The following is a 22243-nucleotide window of genomic DNA, read 5'->3' on the forward strand; positions in this document are numbered from 1 at the left end:
ACAAGTTCATGAAGCTCTTACGGAATCAGCTCCCTTGAAGCAGCGAGTATGGAATCCTTCAAGATCTAAAGGAGGCGTGACCTTTGTTTCTTAAGTCCCCATTTTAAAATGCAATATAGAAAATAGGAAAGCCTGGCAAAAGAGACGTTTTCTTTTTACAGATTCAAGGGTGACTCGTGCAAAATAATTCCAGCTCATGTTCTGTATCATAGATTGTATATTATTATAGAAATATAATTGTACCTCACGTTTTATTGGACTTGTTGCTAACAGACCGCTATTTTTTTTCTTTATTTGTATAAGAATGTGTAAGTTTCTTTACCATAATGCTTGGGTGAGCTTTAAGGTTATAAAAAAAATATCGTTTAAAAATCACGGTTTACTAAAAGGCCATAACTTTAATGTCGTCATTTTTACAGTAGCACTGTATCTATTGTATCTCTTTTCAGAGATGTGCAGCTGCACACACACACACACACACACACACACACGTTTGTGTGTGTTATATCTGAGTTAATTAATGCTATTGGCATTTAAACGAGAGAGGTAGGTTAAGCCCTCAAGGGGGTTGAACTCGTTTTGAAAATGTAGGAGCCATAAACACTCAATATTACCGACAACACCACGGTAGAAAATTATTCTCCTATTCAGAATTTGGTACCGCATATGTGCCTACCATATGTCGGCTGCAAGTATTCTTTTATGGAAACCTCTCGCGCACACTTGTATGAATGACATTGAAAGTTACTTTTTCCTTTGATACTTATGAATTCCTATGTAACAGATAATTAAATCAGACAAAAACTTCAGCCCTCCCAGTGTTTAAACTTTTATGTAAGAAGGTAGAAATTGAGTAACTACTACATACGTATACAAATTTCTACAGTACTAATGTTAACCCTAATTCATGGGATGCCATTTCCTTTTTCACTTACGGTGTAAAAGACATACAGAGAAATATGTTACGTAATAAGTTGTAAAAATAGTACGTGTGAGAGCTATAACTACGAGAGAGAGAGGCTGAACTAAGTGTCTATTTATCTTTCCATCTATCCATTTCTCACAATTCTACCCTTTGGTGTGTCTATTTTGTCAGGTTTGCCTCAACTCTCTCTCTCTCTCTCTCTCTCTCTCTCTCTCTCTCTCTCTCTCTCTCTCTGGCTTTTACAAAAGATCGGGGATGTTATTTGTTTGTTAAAAATGTCACATAATTTAGTATACATATGCATAAATGTTGTATTAAGTATATTATTATTATTATTGTTATTTGAAAATTAGTACTTATTATTAGGTAAATCATTTATTTATTGTACAAAACAAAGAAATACATACCATAAAAATTCTCTCATCTCAGAGAGAGAGAGAGAATTATTATTTTTATTGTTTAAATGTTATTTAATTTACAAATGAAACCTTGAAAACTTATAGTACATAAATTACATAAAAAGAATTAAACATCAACACTTATGCAGGGTTTCTCAAGGATTTGCAAATGTTTCTTTGAAAAGTTCACTTATCTGTGAATTTGCTCAACTCGAATCACGTAAGATCGAGGTATTACTGTATAACAGTGATAAATTCAGTGTAACCTGGTTTAGGTCAGTTGTCCTTCTTTACTAGAATACTTTTCTTCGGTGTGGATGTCTGCTTCTGCCAGAGATTTATCTCTTTTAGATAGAGTGGTTCGTGATGGTAGGTTTCTATTTCCTAATGGTAGCAGTTATGACTTGGGCCATCAATGGATGGTCTCTTGTTTGGCACTTTTTCATAAGTTGTATTTTAATAGAGATCTTTCATATTCACAATTGATCCCTGATCCTCATTTCCTGCCGAGAGCACAAGATTCATTGAACAGCAGCACCAGTGTGCAGTAAATGTGCTTTGCAATACATTTTCATCTATTTATTAATAGTTATATTAATTTATGTTAATTATAAGGAAGACCTCTTCTCTCTGTGGGTATTTCCCTTAACCTTCTCATACTTTCTAATGAGCACCATATTCTTTGGAAGCTTGAATTTCAAATGAATGGCCCCTTTGGGCTTGTTCCATATGAATAGGTTTCATCTTCTGAATAATAATGATTATGCCCTCCATAGTGCCAGAATCCAGATAGGCATGGGAGCATTCAGACCACCGTCTGGCAAAATCCTGCATGAAGTGCATGTAGAGACTTTGTGGGTTTGACGTTTGATGAAGTTTCAAAGGTTCCCTGGTTCCTTAACTTGCATTAATGCCATTTTCTTGTTTTTATCTTCCTGGTGTGCCATGATAGATTTCTTGCACTGAACAAAACTCTAATTAATTAAATTATGGTAGAATATATAGACAAAATTATATTTTGTAGTAGTACTTAGATTCCCCTCAATATATTTATCAGCCATTAGTTCTATGAATGTTTAATGTACAGAAAAGAGAGACATGTATTTCAGAAGTAATTTTTTCTTGGAACATGCTCCTGTGCATGAAGATGCTTTGCATATACTTATACTACACCAGCAGTTTCAATTCTGATGTTGTCTTTGGTTTGGAGGTGTCTCTCCCGACATTAAATACAAAGGAGCTTTTAATTTGCATAAATTTGGTTTCACTGAAAGAAATTAGAACTCAGAATGTGGGAAATTGTATTATTTTTAGTGATTTTTAGAGTACATTTATGTCCTTGGATTATTTTGATACCAAACACCCTTTTTGGTTATAAAAATCTTTTGATGTTAAATGTCATTTTAGGGAATTTAATGTTTTGGACGCCAACACAAAATTATTGGTATGCAAGGAGATGGGAAATGGAAAGTCTGCATAGCAGTAACCAGAAAATAACTATTGGTTTCTCATGGGTGTACAGTATTACGTCAAAGAGATGAGAAACTATCTTTCGTTGTTTCAGAATTGTAAATGCAAGAGTTTGACCTATGGATTTTTTATGGTTTTGAAACATCACCCATTTTGTAAGGACTGTTTGGTTCCCTCAAGTTCGTGGCACTTTGCAGGTTGTCTCAGCCTCAAGGAAATGAGAAGTTGTTTCCTTTGTGAGCATCTTGGTTGTGGGGGGATGGCGGGGGATACTTTCTCTTCACGATTTTCAAGTAAGTTTATTATGAAAAGCAAGATTTTTATTTAAGTTTGTGAATGAAAGTGGCTGTTTATTGATAGTTACTAGTGAAGTTTTGTAAATGTTTTTGTAGCGATGTAAGGAGAGAGTATTTATTAAGATTGGATGTTTCATTGAAAATGTTTTCAGGTGATTTTCCAAATACTGTTATTGCCAAAATTATATATTTACATCATTAATGTATATAGGTCTGCTTAAGGACTAGACTAACAGTCAAATTTATTAATGTGGTAACCCGTCAGTTGCTGTGTCATTATTATTATAATATTTTGTGCCTTTAAGCAACAAGTAATTGATAGAGCAACTTGATGGTTCAGTCATTTAATCTTCATAACATTATTCTGCATCCTTAAAGATGGGCCTTAGATTTTTACAAGAAAATAATGAACACTGCTTGCTTTGACTATATACCACCTTTTGGGTAGTTCCAGCTAACTACCAAGTTGGATTTCTTTCGTGCGGATCAGCTATATTAGAAGTCGCATTACTGAAAGTCATGTAAAACCGTGGTATGTACATAGTGTACTGCACATATGAAATATGAGTAACGTAATGATAATTTAACAGCAGACTTCCTTTCTGGGTAAAAACCACAAGTATGTCATGCAAAAAAAATTGGTAAATGGCAGGATTTACTCATACAAGGAATGAACATGTAGCACACTAAATACTGTCGGAGCATTTAAGCAAGTACAGGCAGTCCTTGGGTTATGACGGGGGTTACGGTCTTGAGACGCGTTATAACCCGAAAATAGTTGTAAGCTGGAACATCATTAAAAATCCTAAGAAAACCTTACTTTAATGCTTTTGGTGCAATAAAAACTATGTAAACTGCATTGTTATTGCATTTTTCATCAAAACCTTGAAATATTGATTATTTTGCATTTTTGGTGTCATATTGCTTCTGCCAGATGAGCATTGTAGGCGTCGTAACCCTGGAAATAATTTCTGATGAATATGTATAATTGAAAAGCACCTTAACCTCGGAACGTCGTAAGCCGAACCCATCGTAACCCAGGGACTGCCTTACTAAATGTTTATCTTGTGTTCCACACGGCAGTTTCCATGTATGTACGTGGCATATGTCCCTTGCAGAAATTTAGAATTTATTTTGTCTGCACTTCAACAGCTGTTCTGTGTTTAAGAATGTTCCAGAGCTCTCTCCACAACCTTTCATTTGTTTAAAGGAAATTATTCTTTTGACTTGCTCCATGTCATTAGAATTTACTTGAGATTCACATTTCAACTTTACTGTCCAGAAAACAAAACGAGTTGTACACTTTACTATATGGAAATGACAAAGCTCGAAGGAACAGGTGTCTTGCAAAGATTGCAAAAATTAGATTCTGCAATAAAGTATTTTACAGCTAGGGATAAAGTTAACAGCTTTACCATGATTGAACAGACATGCTGCCCATTGTTGATTGAAGGCACTCTACACATGATTGTTACATTCCTATGGTTTTCACAGTTTTCTTTTTTGATTTTCTTCACTCGAAATGCCATAAATCAATTACTTTGCAACTGTCTATTGTCAGTCCTCATATTATTAACTAAAGTATATGCTGTATAGGTACATGCAATAACTCTGTTATTATTGTAATATATTATCATAGGCAAAGATATGACGCACATTACTGTGCTGTAGTACAATGAATATTCAGTAAGTATAGAAAATGGCATGGGAATATTCACCTTTGTGCATTAGTATTAGATATGTAAAGCATTGTAAGATAAAGTCTCGAAGATAAAGTCTTGAAATAAATAATGTAAAGCATTATTTTGGGTGATTATACTTTATCTTGTAATGACTATTTTTGAAATAATTGCCAAGAAATTTGTTTTTATAGAATGAGGTTTAAAGGGAAATTAATACAAATGCTTAGGAACACAATTCACACTATTTATTTTGTTTGAGAAATCACAACACATGTATATTATTTCAGTATCCTCAGTAATATTTCTAATCATTACACAAGAACTGTACAGACTCGTTCAAATAAAAACACAGGTATCAGTTGCGAGAGGGGGGAGTGAGGGAAGGGCTGCCCAATGGGAAAAAAGGGCACCTGCCCAGAGCGTTCGAATGAGGGGTGAAGGGTGACTGCTTGAGGTGAGGGGCGACCTAGCTCATTGTATGGGTGAGCACAGTGGACGTCACACCCACATCATTAGTCACAAGTCAGCTGCACCCCCATACCCACAGTAATAACAATATTCATTATTGACATGCCAGGTATTTAAAACAATACCAAAAGAACTGAGTACTAACATCCCCGGACATGAGGTTGTCATTCTGCTGGCAGGCAGGCAGGCAGCAGATCTGTCAGCCTTCTTGTGACAACGGGGTTTGTATGTAGGCATGGGAATGCGGGCATGGGTTATTAGTCTTTCTTTTAGGACTAACAATCCATGCCTCTCAGGCTGCAACAATGGATTCATTAAAGCTCAACAGCGAGAAGCAGAGAGACCTTCCGTGCCCATAACGGAAAAAGTGCAGTAACGGCAATAAATATTTTAAAAATATATGAAACATCTGGTATAAATTACAAAAACTTATTTATGTATTCTACCCACATGGATACCTGCCTACCTTCAGAGCAACATACGACTATCCTCATTTTTATCTCAACATACAGAAACTAAAACTGCACTGACGTCAAACATAGGCTGGTAAAAAAAGTGTCATCAAGTCCTAGGTAGCTCAGAGCACCACCCAGGCGGAAGCCTAAACCTATGGTTTCACTTTATACATTAAAAAAAATTATAGCGGACTGTAAAGAAGCTGGCCACGAGCCTATGGTCATGGGAAGCTGTCTGGGGAGGCAGGGTGAGGGTGGAGGGGTTTGAGATTCTTCTCTCTCATAAGGGAGTTTCAAGAAGGTGAAGGAGAAAAGCTATGTACACACAAAATGCTTTCAAAATATAAGCTATAAATACGGAGAGGAACGTGAGGTAAACTAGTCATGGATGGAATACGGTGCCACACACGTCACCAGCGACAGCGCTTGCACCCCGACCCTAGCCGAAGGTGAGAAACGTAGCTACACTATCTAAAAGTGTATTAACAAAAAATAAAAGTGAGAATAAATAATTCACATTAATTAATAACATAAGAACATTTCTAATATAAAAATGATTGGAACAAGACACGTTAGGTACTGGGAGAGGTTGGGTGAGACTGCCAGCTGGGGGTAGGGTAGGGGGAAGGTGAGGAGATGTCATTGATGTAGATAGCGGTATCTTATTGCTACCACCACTACCACAACCACCACCATCACCATTAACACTGGCTCACCATCACCACTGCCACTGCACCCACCACCACACGCACCATGGGAAAGACTGGGAGGGGAAAGGGTGGGGGGGCCTGGAGCCACGGGGGGACAACACATTAACAATGAGATCATGCGGCACACCGACCCTTCCCACGGTACCCCGATACGCTCACTCTAACACTAGACCACCACACCCATGGCACACTTATGATACATTCACAGTAAACACAGTCACACCCTTGCACCAGTGGCACCTTGTGTACACAGCATTCATCAATCAGAAGTGGTGCCTATGGTAGTAAATGAGCTGCAGACATGGTCTGTGGTAGCCATGGGGCCAAGAGAAGGGGTGGTAGTGTAGCTAAGGTCAGCACCCAGCACCACCACCCCTACACACCAACCACCTAGAGGAGTTGTCAACACTAAAATATGCACACTACTACTGGTTCTCTCTTCTTATTGCTTAGTAAGTCAAAAAAAGGAGCCACAGCTGAAAATGTATTCAATGTCATCATCATCTGAAGTGTGGATGAGCTATTGACTTTCACATATTATTGAGGCGAAAACATTTATGCCAAAACATTATAACTTGCATAGATTACACTCGTTTTGATTTTAATTTCTCCTAAAAACAGTTATCATGTTTGCCATCAAGCAGGTGGTCTGATATGTTTGTCAGGGTCACGGCAACATTGAAGCACTATTATTAGCCATAATACTGACAAGCTTACTAGGGAAGCTACTACAAGACTTTAGCATTTCCTCAGTGCTTGTCACTTATCTGGCAAACACCTTGAATAATATTTAGCTGCCTGAGCTGCACCAGTATGTTATATTTTCTCATGTTCCCAGCCTGAGCTACTATGGAATAATGTCAGCACGGTCTGAAACTGTTACAACTATAACCTCGATGTAAACAAACAACATACAGATAAAACTGCAGAAATGCATAAAAAGTTAACCCTGGAAAAGTATCTGGATTTGAAGGATTTGATGGTCCTTTGAAGTATAATTCGTTCATAAAAATTATTTGGAAAAAACTATTCACTATAGATAAAATTATGTAATCTCCCAAATTCTCCCTTCCCCAAAGACATATTACAAATTTACATCTGGTTAGTTAACATAACCAAGAAACATCTAACAATATATATTCTTGTAAATAACAAAGATCATACATACAACCAACATTAATGACAACCATACTCTGTCATACCATCCCTTCAAGGCCCCACAACAACAACCCACCCAAGCAACATAAACAGTACTTCTTTCTATCCCTCATAACACATCACATTCACACTATAAACTATACATTTTTCCCTGCTGAAACTACTACTGTACCATAAAAAAAGTTACAGTAGACACTACCTAATGCGCCGCTCTCTGCTGTATTTGACAAAATAACATGTCCAGTTTCCCTAACATACGACCTATGGCTACCCAGCTTATAGACAGTGCTGACACATACCTTGCATCATATTGTAAAATATGGCTTGATATTTATCAACAGGCAATTTTGAAAGTTTTAATTTCAATTTAAACAATGAAAAGAGTAAAATGATATCCTTGATAATTGTCAAAAATGAGAAATACCTCTGAATACATAGAAAGAGATTACAAACCAGATTCATGATACAATATGATGGGGTTAATACAGCTCGGCACCTTACCCTGACTGTCTCCTGCTTGTGGGCAGACACCAGCTCTCTCAGACAGTGGATACAAGAGTTACGTATCAATCAAGAAGTGGATACAGACGCCAGATGCAAAGCCATGGCATTCAGAATTATATAATTATTTGTCAATATCAAAGTAATTAATTAATTCAACACAGTCAATATTATAATCTGAGCAATCAGAAGTCCTTGAAACTATCATAATGAGATTCTGAGGTCTACATTCAAGAGTTGCACTTAAGTCAATTTATTCACTAACAATATAAAGCTACCAGCAGATGAACTTAACATACATTATGGTGCCATTTTTATACTTTACTATTTGCTGAATAATTGGACAAACTAGTGAACAAAAAAGTTGGTGCACATATTCAGCGAGCATGTGAATAAAGTTCAAGTGACATCACAATCCACTTTGAGTGCATGTGCTGGTAATATGAGCCAGGCAAAGGTGCCAATTGACTTAAGTGTGCCTCCTGCTTTAGACCTTCTCATATAAGTGCCTACTATGACATAGAAAGTACCCTTGAGATATTTCATGGCTTAACAAACTGTATCAAATAGTCTGTGACAATTTTGTATTAAGGGGGTTTAACTACAAATTATTAAACTGCAAATGTGGGTGGTTGATATAAACAAGTGTGTTAATATCATTTCAAAAAACATCTGTCAACACTGTGCGCATGAATGATTGATGACTATATTGCACCAAAAGAGTATTGTGCTGTCCATATAAAAGGGTCTGGCTTCTTAATACTAGACTTTACATTATCTGTTGGAAGGAACTGTCTCACACACTCTTCTCCTTCTTCAAGTGTCTTCTCCATTGTCTGCCATAACTTTCTCATTTTTTCCTTGTGGACACTAAACTGGACTCTGCTTTCAACACACACACAATCACACATTTCTGCATCACAAGTTTATCTGACTTAATGTTTGTCATGATAATTTCACAGTGGGTAAGCTCAATTCATTATTGGCAGGACCTTCCAGTATTATTGTTCACAGTTCTATGGATTTCCAGCCACCAATTCACTGTAGAGGACTATGCCCCCAAATCACTGTTACAACTTAATCATCATCATTGTCTCCAGTTTTACTACTTGGGAGGAAGTAACCCTTTCCTGCCTGTTTAACCAGAGTGGTTCCTATCATTTGTGAGCTGTGTTGATTCCGCTCCCAGCGGTAACATCAGTCGGCCTCTTACACGGCTCATGAGATCACTGGCCAATATTGGTGCACAATGCAGGAATGGTGATGCAACAGTTAACACTGTTCACTGGGGGAAGGAGTGCTGCACTGGTGCATCACAATGCTTAGCAATTATTATTACCCTGTCATATATGGCTAACACTCCCTTCTCCACACACAAAGAACAGTTTACAAACAATTAGTCACTGAAAGTACTGTACCACTACTCTCCTTCACCTTATCACTTGACAGTGAAGACATGGAAGTGGAGCTTACCAGGTGCTCTAGGGTAACAAATATATAAAAAAGCTAAAACAAGGAACTGACACTGAGACAATACAGTGAGCATGGGAAACAGTGACAACTATTTCCTTTACATGGCTAGTACGCTACACCAGAGTACTTCTATCTGTTACTATCCTTGCACCTTAAAATCCCCCAAAACCCATTCCCATACTGGTTTGCTTGATGCGCTCCAGCATGGCATTTTGGGAGTAACCTTGAGTGTAGGGGGAATTTGCGTAAGGGGACGGGTAAGGGAAACGTGGAGAGGGTACATGGAACCCGGGTGTAGTGGGTGGATAGGGAAACGTTGAGTGACCAGGTGGAGGGTAACTGGGAGTAGCATCACTATACTGTGAATATGGGTATGTCATACCCATCGAAGAGTGTAGAGCACCCATTGGACCCATTGAGGACCCACTCATACTTGAGCTCATGGGTGTTGGTGAGCTCATCAGGCTGGGAGAGCCCATAAAAGATGAACCCATTGGAGGCGTGGCAGCTAACATAGAGGGACTCATGATATCTGGATATGAGGAGTGTGGAGGTGGCGGCCCAGGAGCAGTTGGAGGAGGTGCTGGGGAGTAGGAGGTGCTGTACATGGAGGGGGAAGGGGCAGGAGCACTGCTAGTCAATGACGACACACTAAATGAGCTTGTTGATGCCTGTGGTGAACCTAGATCGTAAGCACTACTGTATGACATAGTGGTACTAATGCTGCTATTTGCCAGTGAGCTCACACTGAAATTTGTACTGAGGTTTGTACTGTTAGAGCTGTAGTGAGGGGAATACGGATGTGAAGATTGTGGGGGAGCCATAGTGGGAAGATGGGTAAGCCGAGGCTCCTGAGCTGCTCCCCCCTGGGTAGCTCTGATAGGTGGAGGTGGGCGGAACATGACCAGGACTGAAGGGCGCTGATCCCGTAGGAGGGCCAGGAGTAGTAGGATTAGAGCAAGGGGCAGAATTAGAGTGAGCAGAATGCTGGCTACTTGTCTCATGCTCATTCAAGCTTGGTATCTGGTCCACTAATGACTCAAGACCTGACAAGCTCTTAGATGCTACATCTCCCTTATTTGTAACAGTTGGTGACTGCCCAGGATGTATGGGAGGTTTCACCATAGATGGAGAATGAGAAGCATTGGAAGGATACGAAGGATAATTCTGGTATGAGCTGCCATCTACTGGAGTGGTTGGGTTAGAGAACTGGCCTGGCATCGTAGGGGTGAGCTGAGGCTGGTCCCTGGAGGTTAGTGGTACAGATGCCTTGCCATCCTCTTGATGTTGATGACTTGGGGTGAGAGCTGCTGAACTCTGAGTATCTGAAGCACCAATGGACATATCTCCCTCAGGCATACTACTTGGAGGTTCGAAGTCTGGTTGAGCCATCATTGGAGAAGCTGGGGGTGACGCTAATAAATGATGATCTTCTTCCACCTTCAGGTCAGTTGGCGTATCAGCCTGTTGACTGTATGGTGTTGTTCTTTGTGGGGGTTGATTGTTGACAGGACCAGGAGAATATCCCGGAGACTGGCCAAACTGCTGTGGAGTTGGTCCTCTAGGAACCATTGCAGCAGTATGGCCAGGGGTCTGATTGCCTGCATTATGATTAGGGGTGAGGCTCCCGCCACCATGTACTGGAGTGTGACCTCCATACTGGGGAGAGAACGTCTGAGCACCAGGGTTAGGACTAAATCCTCTAGGAGACATCATTCCATTCATGTGTGACATTCCCACAGACTGTGGTGGTGGTGGTTGTTGACTTAATGGTGGCTGTTGAGTCAGCGAGGACTGCTGACCCAGTGGTTGCTGTTGACTTAGCTGTTGTTGTTGACTTAGTTGTTGCTGTTGTAAATGATGTTGTGGATGATGTGGATGAGTTTGATGAGGTTGATGGGGCTGATGCACAGCTCCTTGCTGCTGCTGCTGCTGTTGCTGAGCCAGCAGCATTTCTTTTAGTGCTCTTGGTTTCCGACCAGGTTTCTTAGGAGGTGGAATTGTACCATCTTCAAGTACTTTCTTTGGTCGCCCTCTCTTTTTCTTAATGGGCTCTTCACCATTGCACATAAGTGGATCAAAGCTTTGTGGCCGAGGCCGAGGACGGGGAGGGGCATTTGGATCATCAGGTGTCTTTTTGGGTCTGCCTCTCTTTTTTCTGATTGGTATTGTCGGACAGTCCAATCCTTCGAGCTGTTCTCTTGTCATCCCATTCAAGTTATATAATGTACGAGGCATTTCTTTGCCAAGGTCGTCTTCTTCCATATCATCACTGAGCTTGGTCGAAACGTCTGGTTCTTCCTTAATACTAAGCAATTCCTCCCCAATATGTGGAGATTCTCTGTGGTCTGGCGCTGGTGGACACATGTCTCTTGGGGGGCAAAGTTCTCTTGGTTGACACATGTCTGGAGGAGGACACAATTCTCCCGGTTGACCTTCACAGCCAAGTTCCATCTTTTCACACCCTTCTGTTTTGAAGGACTTTGCTTTTCCATTAACAAACGTAATTTCCTCCTCATTCAGTTCATCAAGGTTGCCTTTTATAAAGTCTCGGAATTTCCGCAGAGCAGTGTAGAAGGGTACCTTATCTAGTGCCCGTGGAAGCTGTGCGCACCGTGCCGATGATGATGGCATCACCCAAACATGCTGTAAGAAAGAAAGTGATTATTACCATAAGTGTCATAATGAGTTATTAGAATATTCCCCTCTTATCTCCATCTATAAACACTATGTTTGTTATGAATGTTGCTGTGAAGCTTAATCATTAAAATAGATTTTTCAAAGGGTTTTCCTTGCAAATTATGTAATTTTTTATTTTTATTTTGGAAGGCTTTAACCTTAATACAGTACCGGTAAACACATGAAGATAAACTTTTTATGGTTCAAAGACAGTTTTAGTAATGTTCTTATAGAATATTCCTTAAACAATACAAAATCATTCCATGGTTAACAGTGAAATTCGATGAGGGATTTCGACTTTTGAAAAGTTTATTAATAGATTTAACAATAGCAGAAAAGAATGCATGCCGGTCTGTAAGAAAAGATTAATCTCATAAACATGTTTCTAATGTATTTTTGTTTGTCACTGCAAACAAAAAGGAGACCAATCAAAAGCTTATACTAGATATTTTCAGCCTTCAAAGGTAGTTCTATATTAATGTTTTCTTGAACGTTTAACACAAGTCCAGTGTAAGCAAAGTTACAGTATCACATCTGCAAAGGTTAAAATGTTTAATACGTATTACGTAAAACTGTGTACAAACTAAAAAAAAACTGTGGTTTGAATTAATCTATGGTTAGGCTCTATGAAATAAAATATGTTAATTTTATAATTGAATGGTGAAGAAACAGAAAAACTACAGACCAAGTTGAATTGGCTCAGTGCAGAAACCAGACTGTTGAACTACAGTGCTGCATAAATAGGTTTTTGGTTTGTTTATTCAAGTATATTGTATTACATAATAATCATAGCTATTAGTAGTATCACATAATACTTAAGCTTTTTTTTTTAGTAAGAAATGATATTGGTGTATAGTATTCCCTTTTGGGGTCTAGTTTAAATTGGATTCCTAGTTTTCACTAATTTTTAATGTTACTAAAAATTTGAGTATTAACTGTATATTCCAAATTGCAAAGATTTAAAGTAATAATTTTGTGGAACATAATCTAAAGCTTAAAACTATAATTTACAAATGAATCATATCACTCTAATTTAGTAGATACTAATAAGGATAGCTGTCTGTGAAGTTAGAAAATTAATTGTTATTTTACTTAGGTTATGAATGATTTAAGCTAACAAATAAATTTTCTCTTGTATGGGTTTTAGTAATTATTCTGCCACTCAGTTTGCATGGTTTCTCAAAAAAGTTTTCCTTTTTAAATGACTCCTATGTAGATGTTATAGAAATGGTTTTTTATTATTTCTTAAATAACTTTACTCACAGTGCGAGTTCCTTCAATTTTTTCTGGTTGTCTTCCAAAAGTAAATTCTTTCTTCCCAGAGAAGATTTCATAGATTCCTTTTCCGTTAAAGACTGCAATTCTAGGCTGGAATCGCTGAAGTTTTGATAGAAGTATCTGTCCACCTGATGAATTTAAAGAAAACAATGAATTAATAATTGAATTACTAAACTTTAACTTTATTTCCAAAAATGTTGTCATTCAATTAAAAAACTGGCAATCAGATAAGTTTCTTTGAAACCTGATACGATACAGATGGTCTATATGTACAGTTTGTTATCTGTGTACCATTACAAGACTCATTTAATGGAAGTGGAGTTTGTGTTTAGATATATTTACCTTCTTTTATTTCCTTCCTGGTTAAGTCAGCTGAACCTCTTGTAGTTCTGGCAACAATATTGGTGAAACCAATTCCATGTTCTAGGAGCCTGAAGTCATCCTCAGATGTGAGAGGTTCCGGAATTAAGCCAGACAGGTACAAACATTTCCCTGGAAATATTGAAATTGCCCTTAATTTGGTGGAAAATTAAATGTGCAGCATCCCTTAATTTATGTAGTTATCAGATTATGTATATTTTACTATTTATTCATCAACAGCTGCTCATCTTTTACACCATTTACACAAATTGTATTTATTTTACAAGCTTGAGAAGTCACATGTAAAAATTGAAGTATCTGAGTTCTATTATTGTAGTAACATGAAAAAAATTCTATATCTCTCTCTTATTGATATTTTTTACTTTAGAATTGGGGTAAAACTTATACTAAGTGCAAGACAAATGCTTGTTTGTTGCTGTGATAAGAATCTCTCTCTCTCTCTCTCCTCTCTCTCTCGCTCTCTCTCTCTCTCATTCTCTCTCTCCTCTGCTATAATATATATATATATATATAATATATAATTAATATATAAATTATATATATATATATCATATATATATATATATATATATATATAATATATTATATATCTATAGAATATATATAGAATATATATATCTATACTCTATATATATATGTATATACTCTATATATATATATATATATATATTATATATATATATAATGTGTGTGATTTTCATAATAGAATTCTATCCTAGATAAATAATAAAATAATATAAGTACAGTATTTAAAATTAGGTTGGAAAACTTGAAATAAGGTTTGCCTCACTGAACTATTTACCTGCATTTATGCAAATGCATATGCAATTACATGTCAATACGTATTCTCTTTTGTACAGCCATTAAGTATATGTACATATTTATTATATATAATAACCTCCAGGTAGTTTCCATATACCGCATATTGAGGTAAATTTGTTACATCAGAAAGTTTAGAGTCTGGAAAGTTCAATATCCCCCACCCCCCAATGAATTAATGAATTTAACAGAAATGCTCCAAAACCTGTTGCAAACTACCTAATATGCACATTGCTTATGTTTTTTTTTAATTATTTACAACGTGGGTTAGCATGCAGAATGGGAAAGCCATCAGAGTAACCTTGCCAATTTTAAAGGTATCCTGAATAAAACTGAGACTTTTGGAGACTGTTTTGTAAGGAGGATATAAGCATATAAAAGAGTTTTACTTATCTCAGATAGCCTCTATCTAAGAATTTATTCTTCTTTCAATCAAGATACCATCTAATGTTGCCAGTTATATGCACCTCAAACTGTATAATTATTTATGAAGCTTGAAAGTTAATTATCACTGATATCATAAATTCAGGTCATAAAATTAAAATAATTTTTTTAGCTATAATGTGTAACAATAAAATAAATTTGGTAGATATATACACTTAATATGATTACGTAAATGCCTTTGTTTTAAAAAAGATCCTTATATATCCGTAGTATGTAGATGTCCATATATTGCTAATCTCCAAGAGCTGTAGCACTTTTCATACTAGTTTCTCTTCAGTTTGTTATTCTTAAGCTGAAGAGACACACTTAGTGTTAAAGCTCTTGAAGACTAATAGACGATTTACATCTTTATACATATAATGTAAATTTGGTTCAGCCTTTTCAATGGTGAAGGTTTGAATAAATGTGGAATTGTGTAAAATGAAAAGTGGTAATTCAAAGTTTGGATTCTCATTTTAGGTTGTAAAATATAATATCCATAATCTCTTTATCAAAGTGTTTATGTAAATTTCCATATGTTTATCATCTAACATAATTAGTATGTGCTTGGAGAGTGTCAAGTGAGATTGGAACCCTTAACCCAGGTACATAAACCCTTCCATATAGTACTTATCAGTGAAAAGGTGGAACATTGTTCCATGAGTGGGCAGTAGATTATAGATATACGTACAGTGTTCTAACATTGCTACAATGATGGTTAATCTTTACAGGAGGAGATAATAAAATCCTAGTTCATAATCCTTGATGAAATTTATAATGACTCCAAATTCTACATAAATTCATTGAAGACCCTTGTCCAAAATGATGAGTCTCTGACAGCTATATTATCCAGTAATGTTTCAACTTCCACAGCTGAATTGACATTTTATTTTGGATTCCTACAGTGCTCTTACTGCCTTTAGGTAATTTAGCCCATGTAATCCAACTATACTTATATAAAATCCAATTTTGTTGGTTGCCAACCCACGTTGGCATCAGATACAACGAACAGGCAGATGTTGTTCCTCACACTGATATGCAGTGGTCAATACAGTTGTCAATACAGAGGGAAAAATTAAATGAAATTCTTTCTCTGACAAGAACTTAAGATATCAGAAAATCATCTGTGGGCTTTTGGCATCTTTATGACATGCCCAAGGCTTAGTTGAGTAGCTGATGACAGGTCCTACTCATTTAACCCATATGTACTTACTGCTGGATGATGGACCACTAATGTGTGATTATTGTGATTCTCTCCTTACTGTGGAGCATATGGTAGGGTACCTTAAGTAGAGTATTTCAGATTCTGCTGAAGTTTTACATAATGACTTTGATGTAAATATAATATCATGGGACTTTGTAAAAGGGGATTAACCTTTTTCCATACCTAATCATTGTTATCAGCCACTTAGTTAATACGTAGTAATTAATTTTCTTATTTTATTTTTAATGATTCTCATTACATCACTGAATAACCAAACTATTAAGTGCCAGATCATCAGACCAAACTTTCATAAATCAAATCAAATCACAGATTGTAATGTTGGAGTTACTTTAGTTTCAGTGGTTAGCAGTAGATAACTGAGGCAGAAATATAAGTTCCTATAAGCTCACTGAATGAGCTTTTCACGTGGGAAGTATGAATTACCTGAAATATTTTAAAGTGTTCTAAGATTTTCATGAAATGTAGGAAAGGATCTTGTATCCTAGGATACTTACTTCTTGTTGGCTAAAACAGAAATATTGCCGTCTTTGTTTCCATAATGTATAGTACACGATTGATATCTTACTCTCTATTTACTGAGTACTCTTGGAAGTTTGCTATCAGCGGTGTGATACTATTTGGTTTGGCACTGCTGACTTTTTCACTTGGTTACTTGTAAATCTAGATGGAAATGGAATCATGAGTTTTCAAATGTGCTCCTGTTAGCCCTACAAATCCCTAATCATTACATTCATTACATGCTTTATGTGCTATCAGAAAAAATTGCATAGTATATGAATACAGTATAAAAAAATATGATTAGAAACCTGAAGCCAGTTCAGTGCTAGAGAGACTTGTATTCAGCTGTATTGGGTGTGCCAAATATGAGCAGTTTTCAACTTCCACAACCAGTGCAGAACAACCAGGCAAAACATTATCTCCACACAGATCCAGTGTGTTTGGTGCATCACAAAAGAAAAAGCCAGATTGTGCCAGTAGTTTAAAAGAACTGTGTTTATGCAAAAGCACAGTTGTTAGATTTCACCGAGAACTCTTTAAAAGCAGGAATTCACAAAAGTTAGATTAAATATAGACATTTTTTTCAGATTTTACTGTTACAGTACTGTATTTCATTTAGTGTCACCATTTCCATAGATTAGTATCATTTAAATTTAAATAGAGCTGCCATATAATTTTACACGTATGCACGCACACATAGATATATATACGTACATACATATTGTGTATATATATATATATACACATACATAAACATACACACACAAAGTGATATGCATACCTATATATGAGCATAATTAGCCTAGTAATATGTATACTGTAGGTACATCAGCTAATTCTCAGGTGTTCAAAATCAAAGGAAGATAATTCTATGCTTTAATCCTTTGCTAAATGTCATTCTTGTGCAAAGCTGTGTTTCAATTGTTGGTATCAAGTTGATTTTTATCTATAACAGAACTATAAACATTACAGTATTACAAGTTTGCCACATCACAAGTAGCTGTGTTTTGGTTATCATAAATTAATTTATTTTCTGTTCAAACACGTAATCTAAAGCAAATTTATTGTATGAGTAAAAGTCAGGAAGGAAAGGTTGATGTACTGACTTGGTATTTTAGTAGCACTGTTGTTGCCCTTTTCATATATTGTACAGTATCCCCAAAAGTTTGAAAAGCTACGTACATAAATTCAGTTTTTACATAAACATATATATATTTTTTTTGCCCATTCAGTATTCTTGTGTTTTCATCAGTTATTGCCAAAATACATTGTATTTAAAAACATGAGAATTATCACTGTACAATATATGTGTTTGTCATTTACTTCATAATAACATTGAATGTAATATGACTGTTTTGTGAGGAGCATCAATACACATTAATGAAAACATTTACCCAAATGAAAACATTTACCCAGGGATTATGTGTACAGCAGTAAATTTTGGTACATTTCCTTTCTTTGTTTGGGCAGTGATAAGCAAGTGAGGTTATTTTATTATCTGTTGAAAGTTACAAGTGTCATATTAAACATCCATTATATATTGATCATAAAAAATTAGTACATTATTTTGTGCGTGCGTGTGTGTGTGTGTGTATGTATGTGTGTGGGTGGGTGTGGCAGTATAATCAGAAGATGGCGCCTAAGAAATGAAATTAATTTTTGCAGACGTAGCCTAAAAATGTATAAATTTTAAAACAGGTAGTACCTGTATTAGTAAACTTGGAATAGTTTTTCATAATTAGAAATGCTTTCATAGGTGAGTTAAAGTAGTTAATTGTATCTGAAACATTATTTCACCAATTTTTTAATATTTCCACAATAAGATAGCAAATATTTTCAAAAAGAAATTTTGAGAGTTTTGCATGTTCATCCTCATTTTCAGATAGGATCTTCATGACTGAACTCCCTTTTGTATGAATACCTGTACTCACAAACCTCTTGCAAAGACTTTCAATTCATGTTTTAAAAAAAAGTGCTAAAAGTGATTTTGAAAAGCAAACAGGTTCTAGCAGTGCACAGTCGCAATTCATTGTCATATTACTCACCAATTGGTAGCTGATAGACATCACTACGCCGTGTGACAGAGTAATTATTTTTATCTTCCTCAAAGCCTGTAAATATATTTTTGCTCATATTGCAGTCTTATTTAAAAGAAGAGAAGAAGCTCTATAACTATTGAAAGATTTGTGATTCACTTTAGATAATTTTCATATGGTGTACTGCACAGAACAGTTAACATTACCAGTTTCTGTAACAAACTGGTGAAGTTTAGTTTTCCAGAATTTTTCATGTAAACTTATGCACTGTATCAATGATATGGGAATATGTATATAAATGGCCATCTACACAGTTACCGCATATTGAATTTCATATATAATAAAGTGATATAATTTTGAAGTTTGCCCATTTAGGTGAAGGAATAAGGTATGAAAAGTAACCTATTTGCAGCTATTAGAACCTAATGCAGTAATCAAACATCATTGTCACCCTTACTAACATGTGAACATTTCCATTGATTTTTCATTCTTTAGTAACACCTGGTAAGTTTCCCATATTTCATTTGCTTTGTTTACAAGAAATTTTTTATTTTGAAAGATAGTATTTTACGCCCAATATTCATCTACTGTAACAAGTTAGTTGGCAGATTGTTTCACAAAAGTATCTGTAAAATGATAGCAAAAATTTGAGTGGGTGATGATATGTTCTGTGTTTTTGAAAATAAAAAATGCCTGTAAATTCTTGTATGAGAAAAACTAATAATTAAATTGCTTTTGCCACATTGTACTTCTGAGTCCTCAGCTACCCCAAGGCTTGTTTTTTTGTAAGTTAATTTTAATGCTATACTGTTTGCCACAGTACTTTGAAAGTAAACTATTTTGATGCCATATAGTATCATGATTTGATAGGCCAATCAATATAATTTTATATTACAATATTTGCTACAAGTTATCCATTTTAGTAATTTTGACCTTCCAGAATAACATGCTAAGGTGGTTTTTTTTTTATCGTTATTTACTGTACAATCAGAACTAACTAAATATTTGATAAAGAGAGTAAGTGAGGAAAAACATTTTAATGTAGTGTGAGTAGTACAGTACTGTATTGACTTCAGGAACTGAGGCTCATAGTTATAGAGTTATTTACTGGCAACATTAGTTTAAATGAATTATAAGAAGTTTTTGATATTTTTTTAAGGTTTAGTCACACTAGACGGTTACAAACTACCATATTCAGTTATCACGATGTCATTGATGCTTCCCTCCAGTAATCATTTAGTCTTTATGGTTCTGATTATTTTACAGAAGCCCTATATCAAATTTTTTGATAATTTAATGAACTTGGTTTGAGGATTTTGCATGAGCCAGAGTGTTCAAGGCAGAGACAAAACCCTTAATATAACTTACACATAATATATATAGTATATATATATTAAAATGATAAGTAATGAATTTTCAAAACAGAAGAAATAGCAATTGAAAATACTGTACTTTGAAAATAATTTTGTTATATAAAATTTTAATGGTACTGTAATTACTGTTTAAATACCAAACTTAAGTTTTCACATCTTTCGACCATCATTAGGAGAATACAATAACAATATCTTAAACAATGAAGTGTGAATGATTTGCATTACAGAATTATTTGTGAATTAACTAGAACTGTAATCTGGTACTGATCCAATGAAAACAGCATGTCTCCTCCTATAGATATGGTCTGGATGTTATAAAAAAACTTACAGTAAAACAGAAATGTACAAAACAAAATTTGTTTGAAAACATGACCAGTGTTGCTGGTTGTAAACCTTCTTTGATCTGAATGATATACATAGAGTAGCTTATTTCATCTGCATAATTTATGAATAAAGCAGCCAATTCTTATGAAACATTTTCAGAAACTTGAGAAATTACTAATAATGAGAGTCATTTAAGAGTCAAATTTTGGTCCAACGTGCTGCTTCTGGATATCCAATTTGTAATATTAATCTATATGACATGCCTCAGAATTTCTCTTGCAAGAGAAAGAGAATTCATTCATTCATTTGACTTTACAGAACAGACTAGTACATCATGAGATGTTGAACAGGACTGTGCTGTCTTAGCTTTCCTTTTCATTACGTATTACAATTCCAAAAGTCCCTTCCTGCAACACTGGACATGTTCTCTTGAGTTTTACCTTGATTATTGCAGGATGCTATCAGGACAGGTATTGGGGAATAAATTTAACATTAGTTGCAGAGCAATAGAAATTTTTTTTTCAATATTGCACCATTTACAGATTGATATCTCAATTGTATGAATATGACATATTAAATTTCACTTAATGATAAACTAAAGATATAAATATATTCACAAAAATGTACAACATTTTATATTTCATTTGTAAAACTAGACGATTAAATACCACAATTGATATCCAAATGCAGCAAATAAATCAAAGTTGGAAGTCAAAGCACAGCTCTTACAGAACTTAGAACTGTAAAAGCTTAATTACTAAACGGATTATACATGATACAACTTTTCTGTTCTTGCATCAGAGCGTTTGGAATAGTTTTACAGATCTGTTTCTCAGCATTCTGCTCAGTCTGCTGTTAGGGGAACTTGAAATGGTGCAGCACGTATTTTACAAACTCCTTTGGAAATTTTTCTCTTTTGCTATTATGACCCAGTAGTGTGGATGAAGAGAAATTAGATTTTGCAGTGTTAAAAACTTCTTTTCTTCTGTGTCAAAATAACTCCATAGTAATAAGACTAGCTTTAATTTATGTAAGACTGAAAAATGCAGATACTGTTGTCACAAATCTCACAAAGTAGATGAAGAATTGATTTGAGAGAATATGCGCAGTTTTCATGTCATCACTTGGCCATGTAAATAATTATTACTATCTATGATACATATCTTTCATTATAGAAAGGGTTAAATGTCCCGCGTAGAATTCGTTATATCTGATCTACTGTGGCTCATGCTAAATCCCACTATAATGTTGTATGGATGATGTCATTTACCCCAACAGTTGGCTTGAAAATCACTCACATCTGACAACATTATACTGAATATATAACTGTATAGCCGTACCATAAACATTTATGGAATCATATGAGAAATTGTATACTGCTCATTTACTGGCATGTATACAGTATGGTCTAAGAACCGAGATCCAGAGAGGCAAGGCCTTAATGTACATTACCTTTACCACAAATATAGCAAATACTATAATATGCCCTACTCTAAAGTTCCAAATGTTTACACTGTCTCACAAAACTTTTCCTAGTGATTAAGTAAAAGCTATATTACCCAAAGCCACGTTTCACCCGTAATTGAATCATGCTTTTTCTTAGTCTTGTGCATACAATCTGTGCCTTTATCTGCTACAGTTAGTACGGCTATGGTCATTCACCTATTAGGC

The 22243-nt window shown here is 35.6% G+C and overlaps 1 protein-coding gene across 1 annotated transcript in view; it reads right to left on the reverse strand.

Annotated features, from left to right (window-relative positions):
* Window positions 1-4994: 4994 nt before the first annotated feature.
* LOC135214918 (protein piccolo-like) overlaps window positions 4995-22243 on the reverse strand; it is a 70654-nt gene continuing 53405 nt past the window's right edge. The window contains 6 exon segments of the mRNA XM_064249390.1: window positions 4995-10351; window positions 10353-12182; window positions 13479-13621; window positions 13836-13985; window positions 18885-18950; window positions 21013-21030. Of these exon segments, the coding sequence (XP_064105460.1) occupies window positions 9689-10351; window positions 10353-12182; window positions 13479-13621; window positions 13836-13985; window positions 18885-18950; window positions 21013-21030 (2870 nt within the window). The 3' untranslated portion in view covers window positions 4995-9688.

Source organism: Macrobrachium nipponense, chromosome 46 (genome assembly GCF_015104395.2).
Source record: "Macrobrachium nipponense isolate FS-2020 chromosome 46, ASM1510439v2, whole genome shotgun sequence".
In the NCBI taxonomy this organism is placed as follows: Eukaryota; Metazoa; Arthropoda; class Malacostraca; order Decapoda; family Palaemonidae; genus Macrobrachium; species Macrobrachium nipponense.